The 13998-nt window shown below is 42.8% G+C and overlaps 1 protein-coding gene across 1 annotated transcript in view; it reads left to right on the forward strand.

Annotated features, from left to right (window-relative positions):
- col16a1 (collagen, type XVI, alpha 1) overlaps window positions 1-13998 on the forward strand; it is a 414952-nt gene that overhangs the window by 164656 nt on the left and 236298 nt on the right. The window contains exons 22-23 of the mRNA XM_063033604.1: window positions 5310-5345; window positions 11051-11086. Coding sequence (XP_062889674.1) covers window positions 5310-5345; window positions 11051-11086 — 72 coding nt within the window. The remainder of the gene's footprint in view (window positions 1-5309; window positions 5346-11050; window positions 11087-13998) is intronic.

Consider the following 13998-nt stretch of genomic DNA (forward strand, 5'->3'; position numbering starts at 1 on the left):
AGTGCCAAGTGCAGGCGGGTTTAGAAATGGTAAGATAGCGCAGGTCAACACGTGGCTGAAGACATGGTGTAGGAGGGAGGGCTTCAGATTTGTAGATAATTGGGCAATTTTCCAGGGAAGGTGGGACCTGTACCGGCGGGACAGTTTGTGTCTGAACTGGAGGGGGACAAATATTGTTGCACATAGGTTTGCTAGAGATGCTCCAGTGGATTTAAACTAGATACAAGGGGGGAGGGGAACCAGAGTGTAGGAACAGTGGTAGGGGAGAAAGAAGAAAAGGAAAATAGTAAAGTTGTTTGCATCATTAGTGATAAACAGAGAGTAAGAGGTGGAAAATCTCTTAAATGCAATTATTTTAATGCGAGGAGCATTATAAGAAAGGTGGAAGAGTTTAGAGCATGGATTGATACCTGGAAGTATGATGTTGTAGCTATTAGTGAAACATGGTTGCAGGAGGGGTGTGATTGGCAACTAAATATTCCTGGATTTCATTGTTTCAGGTGTGATAGAATCAGAGGGACAAGAGTGGGAGGTGTTGCATTGCTTCTCAGAGAAAATATTATAGCGGTGCTCTGGCAAGATAGATTAGAGGGCTCATCTAGGGAGGCTATTTGGGTGGAATTGAGGAATGGGAAAGGTGTAGTAACACTTATGGGTGTATTATCGACCACCAAATAGGGAGCGAGAAGTGGAGGAGCAAATTTGTAAGGAGATAGCAGATGTTTGTAGTAAGCACAAGGTTGTGATTGTGGGAGATTTTAATTTTCCACACTTAGACTGGGAAGCCCATAGTGTAAAAGGGCTGGATGGTTTGGACTTTGTAAAATGTGTGCAGGATAGTTTTTTGCAGCAATACATAGAGGTACCAACTAGAGAAGGGGCAATGTTGGATCTCCTTTCAGGGAATGAGATAGGTCAGGTGACAGAGGTACGTGTTGGGGAGCACTTCGGGTCCAGTGTCACGATGCCATTAGTTTCAATACAATTATGGAGAAGGATAGGTCTGGGCCCAGGGTTGAGATCTTGATTGGAGAAAGGCTAACTTTGAGGAGATATGAAAGGATTTAGAAGGAGTGGATTGGGACAAAATTGTTTTATGGGAAGGAAGTAATAGAGAGATGGAGGTCATTTAAAGGTGACATTTTGAGGGTACAGAATCTTTATGTTCCTGTTAGGTTGAAAGGAAAGGTTAAAAGTTTGAGAGAGCTATGGTTTTCAAGGGATATTGGAAACTTGGTTCGGAAAAAGAGAGATATCTACAATAAATATAGGCAGCATGGAGTGAATGACGTGCTCGAGGAAGATAAAGAATGTAAAAAGAATCTGAAGAAAAATTAGAAAAGCTAGAAGATAAGAGGCTGCTTTGGCAAGTAAGGTAAAATAAGTCCAAAGGGTTTCTACAGTTATATGAGTAGCAAAAGGATAGTGAGGGATAAAAATTGGTCCCTGAGAGAATCAGAGTGGTCAGCTATGTGTGGAACCAAAAGAGATGGGGGAGATTTTGAACAATTTCTTTTCTTCGGTTTTTACTAAGGAGAAGGATATTGAATTGTGTAAGCTAAGGGAAACGGGTAGGGAAGTTATGGAAACTATGGTGATTATAGAAGACGAAGTACTGGCACTTTTAAGGAATATAAAAGCGGATAAGTCTTCGGGTCCTGACAGGATATTCCCTCGGACCTTGAGGGAAGTTAGTGTGGAAATAGCAGGGGTTCTGACAGAAATATTTCAAATGTCATTAGAAACAGGGATGGTGCCGGAGGACTGGCATATTGCTCATGTTGTTCCATTGTTTAAAAAGGGTTCTAAGAGTAAACCTAGCAATTATCGGCCTGTGCGTTTGACGTCAGTGGTGGGTAAATTGATGGAAAGTATTCTTAGAGATGGTATATATAAATATCTGGATAGACAGGGTCTGATTAGGAACAGTCAACGTGGATTTGTGCGTGGAAGGTCATGTTTGACAAATCCTTTTGAATTTTTTGAAGAGGTTACTAGGAAAGTTGACAAGGGTAAAGCGGTGGATGTTGTCTATATGGACTCCAGTAAGGCCTTTGACAAGGTTCCACATGGAAGGTTAGTTAGGAAGATTCAATCGTTAGGTATTAATATTGAAGTAGTAAAATGGATTCAGCTGTGGTTGGAAGGGAGATGCCAGAGAGTAGTGGTGGATAACTGTTTGTCGGATTGGAGGCTGGTGACTAGTGGTGTGCCTCAGGGATCTGTATTGGGTCCAATGTTGTTTGTCATATACACTAATGATCTGGATGAAGGGGTGATAAATTGGATAAGTAAGTATGCAGATGATACTAAGATAGGTGGCGTTGTGGATAATAAAGTAGGTTTTCAAAGCTTGCAGAGAAATTTAGGCCAATTAGAAGAGTGAGCTGAAAGATGGCAGATGGAGTTTAATGCTGAAAAATGTGAGGTGCTATACTTTGGTAGGACTAATCAAAATAGGACATACATGGTAAATGGTAGGGCATTGAAGAATGCAGTAGAACAGAGGGATCTGGGAATAATGGTGCATAGTTCCCTGAAGGTGGAATCTCATGTGGATAGGGTGGTGAAGAAAGCTTTTGGTATGCTGGCCTTTATAAATCAGAGCATTGAGTATAGGAGTTGTGATATAATGTTACAATTGTACAAGGCATTGGTGAGGCCAAATTTGGAGTATTGTATACAGTTCTGGTCACCGAATTATAGAAAAGGTGACAACAAAATAGAGAGAGCACAGAGAAGATTTACTAGAATGTTACTTGGGCTTCAGTACCTAAGTTACAGAGAAAGGTTGAACAAGTTGGGTCTTTATTCTTTGGAGCGTAGAAGGTTGAGGGGAGACTTAGTTGAGGTATTTAAAATTATGAGGGGGATAGATAGAGTTGACGTAGATAGGCTTTTTCCATTGAGAGTAGGGGAGATTCAAACAAGAGGACATGATTTGAGAGTTAGGGGGCATAAGTTTAGGGGTAACATGAGGGGGAACTTTACTCAGAGTGGTAGCTGTATGGAATGTGCTTCCAGCAGAAGTGGTAGATGCAGGTTTGATTTTGTCATTTAAAGTAAAATTGGATAGCTATATAGACAGGAAAGAGATGGAGGGTTATGGGCTGAGTGCAGGTCGGTGGAATTAGGTGAGAGTAAGCGTTCGGCATAGATTAGAAGGGCCGAGATGGCCTGTTTCCGTGCTGTAATTGTTATATGGTTACATGGCAAGCCGAAGCTGGAAATTCTCCCAACGCTGTTAATCTTAGCTGTTACAAAGGGTATTTTTATTCCAGTCTTGGCACATTTGACTTGGCTGAAGGTACACAATATAAAGGAATCTGTGACACCAGCTGTTCTCCTATTGCCTATATGTTACTGCTTTTATTGCAAGTTTAGCTGGATCCTGATATAGGAAATACCTTCCCAGTGAGAGAAACCATAAAGAACACTGAAATGCAAACATGAGGAAATCTGCAGATGCTGGAACACTGAAACCCTGGCTCCTGTAATTCATTGTCACAAAATTGCATGTCCTTCTGCGCTTGCCGTTGAGCCTTGCGTGTGCCAAAATTTCCTAGTAATTATGTTTAAAAGAGGATCGGCACTATTTTATGTACGATGGTCTGTAATAAACTGTGTCTTGCACTTATTGGAGGAGACAGAAGAGAGGATATTCAGAAAACATTTTACAATGGAGAAAGCAAAATACAGGTTACCTTTCTCCTTCATAATCTCCTGGAGCATGGAGTAGTTTTGGTATCTGACTTGTAAACCCATCAGATATTGTGTGGTTCTGTCCTACCACTATGAATGGCTCCAGCCCTATCAGTCAGGGAGCGTTGATGAGGCTACATTAAGCAGTGTGGCTTGAGGGTAAGAGAGAAATGTGCTTTAGTAGACCAGAGTGGCGACGATAGATTCAGATTTCGGTAGAATGGGTCCATAGCAACAGAAACACAGTCACGGTCTGACAGGTGAGGTTGAGGATGTATGGATGTTGATAAATGGGGGGAAAAAGCATGAAAGCATGTACCACCATTTTCGAGGACAGTTCCTACCCCAGGATTGGAAGACTATTGAATGGTTCCCTCGCATACTGAGATGGATACTTGACTCCACAATCAGTGATCTTGCACATTGTCCACCTGCATTGGGCTTTCTCTGCAGCTGTTAGACTTTATTCTGCATTCTGTTGTAGGTTCACCTTGTCTCACTCAATGAACTGTGTAATGATCAATACGCACATCGCTAGTGCTGCAGAAAGCAGTGTGCAAGGCAAGCCTTTCACCGTATGTCAGTGCAGGTAAAAATAATAAAGCAATTCCAATGCCTTAACTTCTAGTAGTCGGGGATATCTCTGCTAAGCTAATGCCGTACCCAGAGAAGTGGATGGATGATTGTCAATACGGAAAGGTAAAGGCATTGACATCTTGCCATGAATTTTGTATATGTATATGCTGTATTTTTATCCGAGTCAGGGTTTAGGAGAGAGCTTGCAGAAGAATGGTATGGCTGCTGGAGGTATCAGCACCACTGGCTTATTAACATGTAGTAGCTCTGTGCCAGAGGGAGGGACAGCTGCTGCTGAGCTGGGCATTTGTGTATATTTATCCGTGGGAGAGACTGCATTCATTTCACAAGAGACCTGCATCCAACACTGTCATTTTCGCAACATTCTCCCTCGCTCTTTCTTACTCACAGCAGTGGTTCTTGTTTGTGTTGTTATAGGAGAATCATTATTACTTAAGGTGCCATTTAAACAGAACAGGGCATGGTGGATATGGTTGACATATGGTAGCACAGTCACTTTGCCATGCTAGTGATCAATGGTCAGGCTTCGATTCCCACACAAAAGGAGTTTGTATCTTCTCCCCGTGACCAAGTGGGTTTTCTCTAGGTGCTCCAGTTTCAGAATCAGGTTTATTACTACTAACACGTGACCGGCATTGCTCCCACATTCCAAAGGTGTATGATTAGGGTTAAGATTAATGAGTTGTGGGCATGCTATATTGGCGCTGGAGGCATAACGACACTTGCGGGCTGCCCTCAGCACAATCAACACATTTCACTGTACATTTCAGTGTCTCGATACTTGTGGCTAATAAAGCTAATCTTTAATCTTAAACTAAAGTTATTTCTAATGGATTTTTTTGGGAGGAGTGTTTGTTGACACGTTTCCATCAGGAACACAGTGATCTATGGAACGTGGACAGAGCAGTTTAGCATTGAAACTCACCTTGACTTTAATGCAAGCTGTCTGTGTTGAGTGACTATGGACAGTATTAAAAGGTTTCTAATTGCCTTTTTAAATGTTGTTCTAGGGTGTGCCTGGACCTCCAGGAAAGCAGGGTGAAAAGGTAAGATTTGCAACACCCCATGTACATTGTACTGAATGGGGCCCTTTGGCCCATCATGTCCATGCCAGCCTATTTATGTTGATTCTGTATGGGCCTTGTGCTGTGGGGTGGATGAAATCTCCAGAGAGACAGAGTTACTGGTAGATACAATACAGCTTCTTTATTCGACACAACAAGGTACAGCAGGTATCATAGGGACGGAGACGCTTTTGGTAGAAAGGTCTGCTAGCCCATTGTGGGCTTGATATTTATTTGCTAAACACAAAGGACAATTCGTATTTACAAGTATAGACAATGCTTCCTTTTGAAGCTACATACAAAACATTACACCTTCTGACTTCACCCATTCCTCCCGACACCAACATGTCTGGGTTGGTACTCACAGCCTTTAGTGGTACAAATTAAATCCACAATACGTTTATTTGGTATTTTACGTGCTAACATAGAGGACAATTCGTATTTATAAAGTATAGATAAGGCTGTCTTTGAAACTACCTGTAAACTTCACACTTCCATCCGCAGCGTCTGGGCTAATATTCCGGTATTGACAACTGTTAGGAAATGCATTGTTGTGAACTCAATCCACAGTACTTTGTCAAACAGAAGACTGGTGGCCAGAGTCATTTAAGTGAAATGAATTATCTACCCAAAAACTCACTCTAACACGTTGCCTCTTTAACTGCATGTACAAAAGAAACACAGTAACTGTATCTGACTCCAGTGCCTTTTCTGGCAAGTTTTCAGTAAAAAGAAAAGCTATACCCTTGGAGTCTTTTTAAAACTCCTCCCTTTCACCTTAATTCTATGTTCCCTTGTTCTTGATACTCCTGCCAAGGGCAAAAGATTTTCCTATCCTATCCATATACTTGAAACCTACTGGTTTCCTTGGCAGTGTAAGTCGAGGGAGAACCCCACCAATCTTGTGAGGTTGATGCGCTGTCCCACCCCAAATCTGTGTTTGTGTGGATGCTGTGTAATTCTCTACGATTAAAGGATTATTTTTATGATTCTCAATTTGACTAAAGGGTTAGTAAATAAAAGAACAAAAAAAGGAAAGGGCCCATTTTAATGAAGCAGACAAATGTGCACAAGTTGGAGTTCACCGTTTCTCCATAGTCACCGATCCTCAATCAATCTTGCCCCTGGCTTCATCAAATCACAGTCCCGGCTCCGGGTTGAATCCTACAACCTCTTCTCTCCTGCATCTTCCCTCTTCATCTCCTCCTGAACAAAAGCCCCAAGTCCAAACTTGGTGTCCCTCAGCAGAGAAAGCTCCCCTTAATTCCACAATCCTAATTGGATGCCATATATTTGTCCTCATTTCTTATTGTAATGCACAGGGCTATCGGCTCGTATTTGTCTAGGGGAAACCCCCTCCACCCGCCAAACCGTGTCTCACGTTTGCGTAGTTGCTGTGTAATGCCACCTGGTACAAACTCACACATCAAATATCAGACAGCACACAATGTACAATTTACAAATTACACTTTATAAATCTTACTGGAACTATGTAATTATTAGAGATACAATATAAAAGGAAAGTAAAAGCCGCCAAACTTAGCAAAGTTCAACCACTTCGTGCACAACCGTTGGAGCTCAATTACGGGGTCTTCTTTCCACCGTTCGATCCCCTCCGACCCCCTCGACCCGCTACCTGGGACCAACCACGGTGGTTGACCAGAGCACGTCCAGCACGTCCTTCCTCTTCGGTTCTCCTCCTGAAAAATCCGCGCCCTGACCCAGGTTCCCACACGTACAGATAGAATAATATAGCTTCCATTGGTTAGTTCCTCCATTATCTATAACTATAATCCAAACATTTCAGCTACAGAGAACATTACCTCATAGTTAACATTGCAAAGAAACCATTTCATTGTAACACTTCAGAGAAGCCATTTTATAATTAGCACTTAACTGTTAATATTACTAAGCACCCTACATTATCTTCAACAATAACCCAAACAAGCTGAAAACAGAACTAACTGCTCTTACGGAACTGCTAAATGAAATACATACAATATAACAATATGAACCAGAGCATTACATACTTTAAGCTTCCTTCGCTCTGTGGAAAACAAGCCTAGCCTATACAGTCTGTCCCAATAACGGAATATTGTGTTGAGACTAGGGCTTCCTCATTGCTCTGAGGGCAGTCAAACCAGTGGTTTGCAGTTTGCAACATAACTTCCCAATTCTTATCTTTAATGCTCTGACCTTTGACAGCACACAATAGACAATAGGTGCAGGAGTAGGCCATTCGTCCCTTCGAGCCAGCACCACCATTCACTGCAATCATGGCTGATCATCCACAATCAGTACCCTGTTCCTGCCTTCTCCCCATATCCCTTGACTCTGCTATCTTTAAGAGCTCTATCTAACACTTTCTTGAAAGAATCCAGAGAATTGGCCTCCACTGCCCTCTGAGGCAGAGCATTCCACAGATCCACAACTCTCCAGGGGAAAAAGTTTTTCCTCAACTCCGTTCTAAATTGTCTACCCTTATTTTTAAACTGTGGCCTCTGGTTCTGGACTCCCCCAACATTGGAAACATGCTTCCTGCCTCTAGCGTGTCCAGTCCCTTAATAATCTTATATGTTTCAATCAGATCCCCTCTCATCCTTCTAAATTCCAGTGTATACAAGCCCAGTCGCTCCAACCTTTCAACATATGACATTCCTGCCATCCCTGGAGTTAACCCAGTGAACCTACGCTGCATTCCCTCCATAGCAAGAATGTCCTTCCTCAAATTTGGAGTCTAAAACTGCACACAATTCTCCAGGCGGGATCTCACCAGGGCCTTGTACAACTGTCTCTTTGCTCTTATACTCAACTTCCCTTGTTATGATGGCCAACATGCCATTAGCTTTCTTCACTGCCTGCTGTACCTATATGCTTACTTTTCAGTGACTGATGAACAAGGACAACCAGATCTCGTTGTACTTCCCCTTTTCCTAACTTGACACCATTCAGATAGTAATCTGCCTTCCTGTTCTTGCCACCAAAGTGGATAACCTCACATTTATCCACATTAAACTGCATCTGCCATGCATATGCCTACTCACCCAACCTGTCCAAGTCACCCTGCATTCCCATAACATCCTCCTCACATTTCACACTGTCACTCAGCTTTGTGTCATCTGCAAATTTGCTAATGTTACTTTTAATCCCTTCATCTAAATCATTAATGTATATTGTAAATAGCTGCGGTCCCAGCACCGAGCCTTGCGGTACCCCACTAGTCACTGCCTGCCATTCTGAAAAGGACCCGTTAATCCCTACTCATTGTTTCCTGTCTGCCAACCAATTTTCTATCCATGTCAGTACCCTACCCCCAATACCATGTGCTCTAATTTTGCCCACTAACCTCCTATGTGGGACCTTATCAAAGGCTTTCTGAAAGTCCAGGTACACTACATCCACTGGCTTTCCCATGTCCATTTTCATAGTTACATTCTCAAAAAATTCCAGAAGATTAGTCAAGCATGATTTCCCCTTCGTAAATCCATGCTGACTTGGACCAATCCTGTTACTGCTATCCAGATGTGTCGTAATTTCATCTTTTATAATTGACTCCAGCATCTTCCTCACCACTGATGTCAGACTAACTGGTCTATAATTGCCTGTTTTCTCTCTCCCTCTCTTAAAAAGTGGGATAACACTAGCTACCCTCCAATCCGAGGAACTGATCCTGAATCTATAGAACATTGGAAAATGATTACCGATGCATCCACGATTTCCAGAGCCACCTCCTTAAGTTCCCTGGGATGCAGACCATCAGGCCCTGGGGATTTATAAGCCTTCAGTCCCATCAGTTTACCCAACACCATTTACTGCCTAATGCAAATTTCCTTCAGTTCCTCCGTTACCCTAGGTCCTCTGGCCACTATTACATCTGGGAGATTGTTTGTGTCTTCCCTAGTGAAGACAGATCCAAAGTACCTGTTCAGCTCATCTGCCATTTCCTTGTTCCCCATAATAATTTCACCCGTTTCTGTCTTCAAGGGCCCAACTTGGTCTTAACTAATTTTTTCCTCTTCACATACCTAAAGAAGCTTTTACTATCCTTTATATTCTTGGCTAGCTTACCTTCGTACCTCATCTTTTCCCCTGTATTGCCTTTTTAGTTATCTTCTGTTTCTTAAAAGTCTCCCAATCCTCTGGCTTCCCGCTCATCCTTGCTATGTTATACTTCCTCTGTTTTATTTTTATTCTGTCCTTGACTTCCCTTGTCATCCACGGTCGCCCCTTACTCCCTTAGAATCTTTCTTCCTCTTTGGCACAACATTGTGGGCCGAAGGGCCTGTAATGTGCTGTACTATTCTATGTTGTATGTTCTTAGAATGAACTGATCCTGCGCCTTCTGTATTATTTCCAGAAATACCTGTCATTGTTGTTCCACTGTCATCCCTGTTGGGGTATTTGGCCAGCTCCTCCCTCATGGGTCCATAGTCCCCTTTGTTCAACTGTAATACTGACACTTCTGATTTTCCCTTCTCCCTCTCAAATTGTAGATTAAAACTTATCATATTATGGTCACTACCTCCTAATGGCTCCTTTACCTCGAATTCCCTTATCAAATCTGGCTCATTATACAACACTAAATCCAGAATTGCCTTCTCCCTGGTAGGGTCTAATACAAGCTGCTCTAAGAATCCATCTCTGAGGCATTCCACAAACTCCCTTTCTTGGGGTCCAGTACCAACCTGATTTTCCCAGTCTACCTGCATGTTAAAATCCTCCATAAGAACCGTAGAATTACCTTTGCGACATGCCAATTTTAACTCTCGATTCAACATGCCATTTGATTTCTTCCCCACGTTATCTGTCCATATTGCCACTTTCAGGGAACTGTGGAGTTGAATCCCGAGGTCCCTCTGTTCATTGATATTTCTGTACATGCCCTACCCCGACTTGACTTTTCAAAATGCATCATCTCACAATTGGTGGGATTAAATTGGCCAATCTGCCAAACCAAATTTAAATTTGATCTATATCCTGCTCTAGCAATAGGTAACTTTCCTCGACTTCCACAGCACTACCAACTTTTACATAGCCTCAAATTCCTTAAGCATTTGCTTCCAAGTTGGGGTCTGTGGCAGGAGTTGAATATGTGGGTTGGGTGGGTGGGAGAGATGATAGAATGGGAATAATCAGTATTGCCAGAATGAGAGCACTGCCCTTCACTAGTTCTTTGTTCACTTTGAACAAAGTGCCCCAGAGTCGGTTAGGGGAAGAAGGTGAGGGAAGGAGTAATTCAAAAGCTCGCTGTCATGGAAGTCATGTAAGAGACTCGTGCTGCTCTCTGGATGTGAATCCATTGTTTTATTTCCTACCAGGAAATATCTTTCAAGGTCACTAGGAGCTGAAGTAAATCGTACAAAGCGACTGAATTGCAGGGCTGTGAGCTGTGCTGAGGCTGGGAAAGCCCACACACCTGGTTAGTAGACAGGGCTGGGAAGAGTTCTGCCACTTCGCCTGGTGTGGATCTGTGCACACATGTCTGCTTGTGTTTTTTTAATAATTATACTTTGTCCATCTGCGTTTCCTGAAGTTCCTGTGTGAGGATTAGGGTTATCCAGTTGTAAAACCAGACACTTGGGCAATTACATGTTGGTTTGTTGCTTACTTGGACTGGGTCCCAGTGATATAATCTTACATTGGAGCTTGTGTGTGCTTTCATAAATCTGTGTTTGAATTCCACCCAGGGCGATTCTGGAGAGCCTGGTCCAAAAGGAGAGAAGGTACGTTTATTAATCGTTCTAAGTATCCTATTTATGTTACTTAAGATAAATTTACAAAGAGAATTCTGGTTAATTAGGACACATCAGAAGGCAGTGGAGGCTAATTCTCTGGATGCTTTCAAGAAGGAGCTAGATAGGTATCTTATGGATAGGGGAAGCAAGGGTTATGGGGACAAGGCAGGAACCGGGTATTGATAGTAGATGATCAGCCATGATCTCAGAATGGCGGTGCAGGCTCGAAGGGCCGAATGGTCTACTTCTGCACCTATTGTCTATTGTTTATCAGGACCAGTACATTTTGGGCAAATTAAGTAGCTGTGCTAATTAGCCAAAGTTTCATGGAAACAGTTAAAAGGTATAAAAAAAGACAAACTACCACTTAACTGAGTAACAAGTTGTGTATTGAAATGAAATACAGAACAAATTAGTACACTATCAAAACTACTCCAGGAATGCAAAACTGCATTTGTTCCTAATAGTTATTGATGCAAGGGTCTTTGCCCCACTGACCCCTGTTGCCCAGGGTGAATAGCTGTCAACCCCGCAAAACAGTGCAATTGCTTTGGTGCGGATAAGGTGTGAGTCGCCCAATGATCAGCCACGACACAACACTTCAGGTTTTTAGATAATTGGGCTTTGTTCCAGGGAAGGTGGGATCTGTTCCGACGGGACCGTTTACACCTGAACTGGAGGGGTACTAACATTCTTGCAGGAAAGTTTGCTAGTGCTGCTTGGTGGGGGGGGGGTTAAACTAAATTTGCAGGGGGCAAAATTCAAGGGGCGTATACCCCGGTGAGAGTTCGGGGAGCTGGGTTATGCACAATAGGCAGCGATTTAAAGAGAGAGAGGAGAAATGGGTTAAAAATTCTATATCTGAATGCACGAAGTGTCAGAAATAAGGTGGATGAGCTTGAAGCTCAGGTGCGAATGGGTAATTATGATGTTGTTGGGATAACGGAGACATGGCTGCAGGGGGATCAGACCTGGGAATTGAATGTACAAGGGTATACGTGCTATCAAAGGGACAGAAAGGTGGGCAGAGTGGGTGGTGTGGCCCTGTTGGTGAGGAATGAGATTCAGTCCCTTGCAAGGGGGGATATAGAATCAGGAGAAGTAGAGTCAGTGTGGATAGAACTGAGGAACAGTAAGGGCAAAAAGACCCTAATAGGTGTTATCTACAGGCCCCCAAACAGTAGCATGGATATTGGGTGCAAGTCGAATAGGGAGTTGACAATGGCATGTGGCAAAGGAAATGTCGCAGTAGTTATGGGGGATTTCAACATGCAGGTGAACTGGGAAAATCAGGTTGGTACTGGACCCCAGGATAGGGAGTTTGTAGCGTGCCTACGGGATGCATTTTTGGAGCAGCTTGTACGAGAGCCGACCAGGAATAAGGCTATTCTGGATTTAGTGTTGTGCAATGAACAGGATTTGATAAGTGATCTTGAAGTAAAGGAGCCATTAGGAGGTAGTGACTATAATATGATAAGTTTTTATCTGCAAATTGAGAGGGATAAGGGCAGATCAGAAGTGTCAGTATTGCAGTTGAACAAAGGAGACTATGGAGCCATGAGGGAGGAGCTGGCCAAAGTTGACTGGCCGGATATCCTAGCAGAAAAGGCAGTGGAACGGCAATGGCAGGTATTCTTGGGAATAATGCACAAGGTGCAAAATCAGTTCATCCCCCGGAGCAGGAAGGATTCAAAGGGGGGAAAGTGCCACAGTGGTTGACAAAGGAAGTCAGAGATAGCATAGCATTTAAAAAAAAGAAGTATAACAGAGCTAAGGTGAGTGGGAAGACGGATGATTGGGAAATTTTTAAGGAGCAACAGAACTTAACTAAAAAGGCAATACGGGGAGGAAAAAATGAGGTATGAACACAAGCTAGCTAGGAATATAAAGGAGGATTGCAAAAGTTTTTTTAGGTATGTGAAGAGAAGAAAGATAGTTAAGAACAATGTTGGGCCCTTGAAGAATGAATTGGGAGAAATTGTTATGGGAAACAGAAATGGCAGACGAATTTAATAAGTACTTTGGATCTGTCTTCACCAGGGAAGACACAAGCAATCTCCCAGATGTATGGATGGGCCAAGGACATAGGGTAACAGAGGAAATGAAACAGATTGACATTAGGAAGGAAACGGTGATGAGTAGACTGATGGGACTGAAGGCTAACAAATCCTCAGGTCCAGATAGTCTGCATCCTAGGGTACTAAAGGAGGTGGCTCTGGAAATTGCGGATGCATTGGTGATCATTTTCCAATGTTCCTTAGATTCAGGATCTGTTCCGGAGGATTGGCAAATGGCTAATGTTATCCCACTTTTTAAGAAAGAAAGGAGGGAGGGAGGGAGAAAACAGAGAACATTGCCTAACATCAGTAGTGGGGAAGATGCTAGAGTCCATTATTAAAGATGAAATGGCGGCATATCTTGATAGCAGTGATAGAATTGGGCCGAGCCAGCATGGATTTACCAAGGGCAAATCATGCTTGACTAATCTATTGGAGTTTTTCGAGGATGTCACCAGGAAGATAGACACGGTAGGGGTAGGTCATTTAGGACAGAGTTGAGGAGGAACAACTTCTCCCAGAGAGTTGTGGAGGTGTGGAACGCGCTGCCTCAGAAGGCAGTGGAGGCCAATTCTCTGGATGCTTTCAAGAAGGAGCTAGATAGGTATCTTATGGATAGGGGAATCGAGGGTTATGGGGACAATGCAGGAACCAGGTATTGATACTAGATGATCAGCCATGATCTCAGAATGGCAGTGCAGGCTCAAAGGGCCGAATGGTCTACTTCTGCACCTATTGTCTATTGTAAATATGAAACAATATACAAAGTGTGAGTAAAGGATTATACTTTATAGCAAATTTTTGGTGATGGGTTAATAGAAACAACTACAAGAAAAGGCACCA

The sequence above is a fragment of the Mobula hypostoma genome, chromosome 26 (assembly GCF_963921235.1).
Source record: "Mobula hypostoma chromosome 26, sMobHyp1.1, whole genome shotgun sequence".
NCBI lineage: Eukaryota > Metazoa > Chordata > Chondrichthyes > Myliobatiformes > Myliobatidae > Mobula > Mobula hypostoma.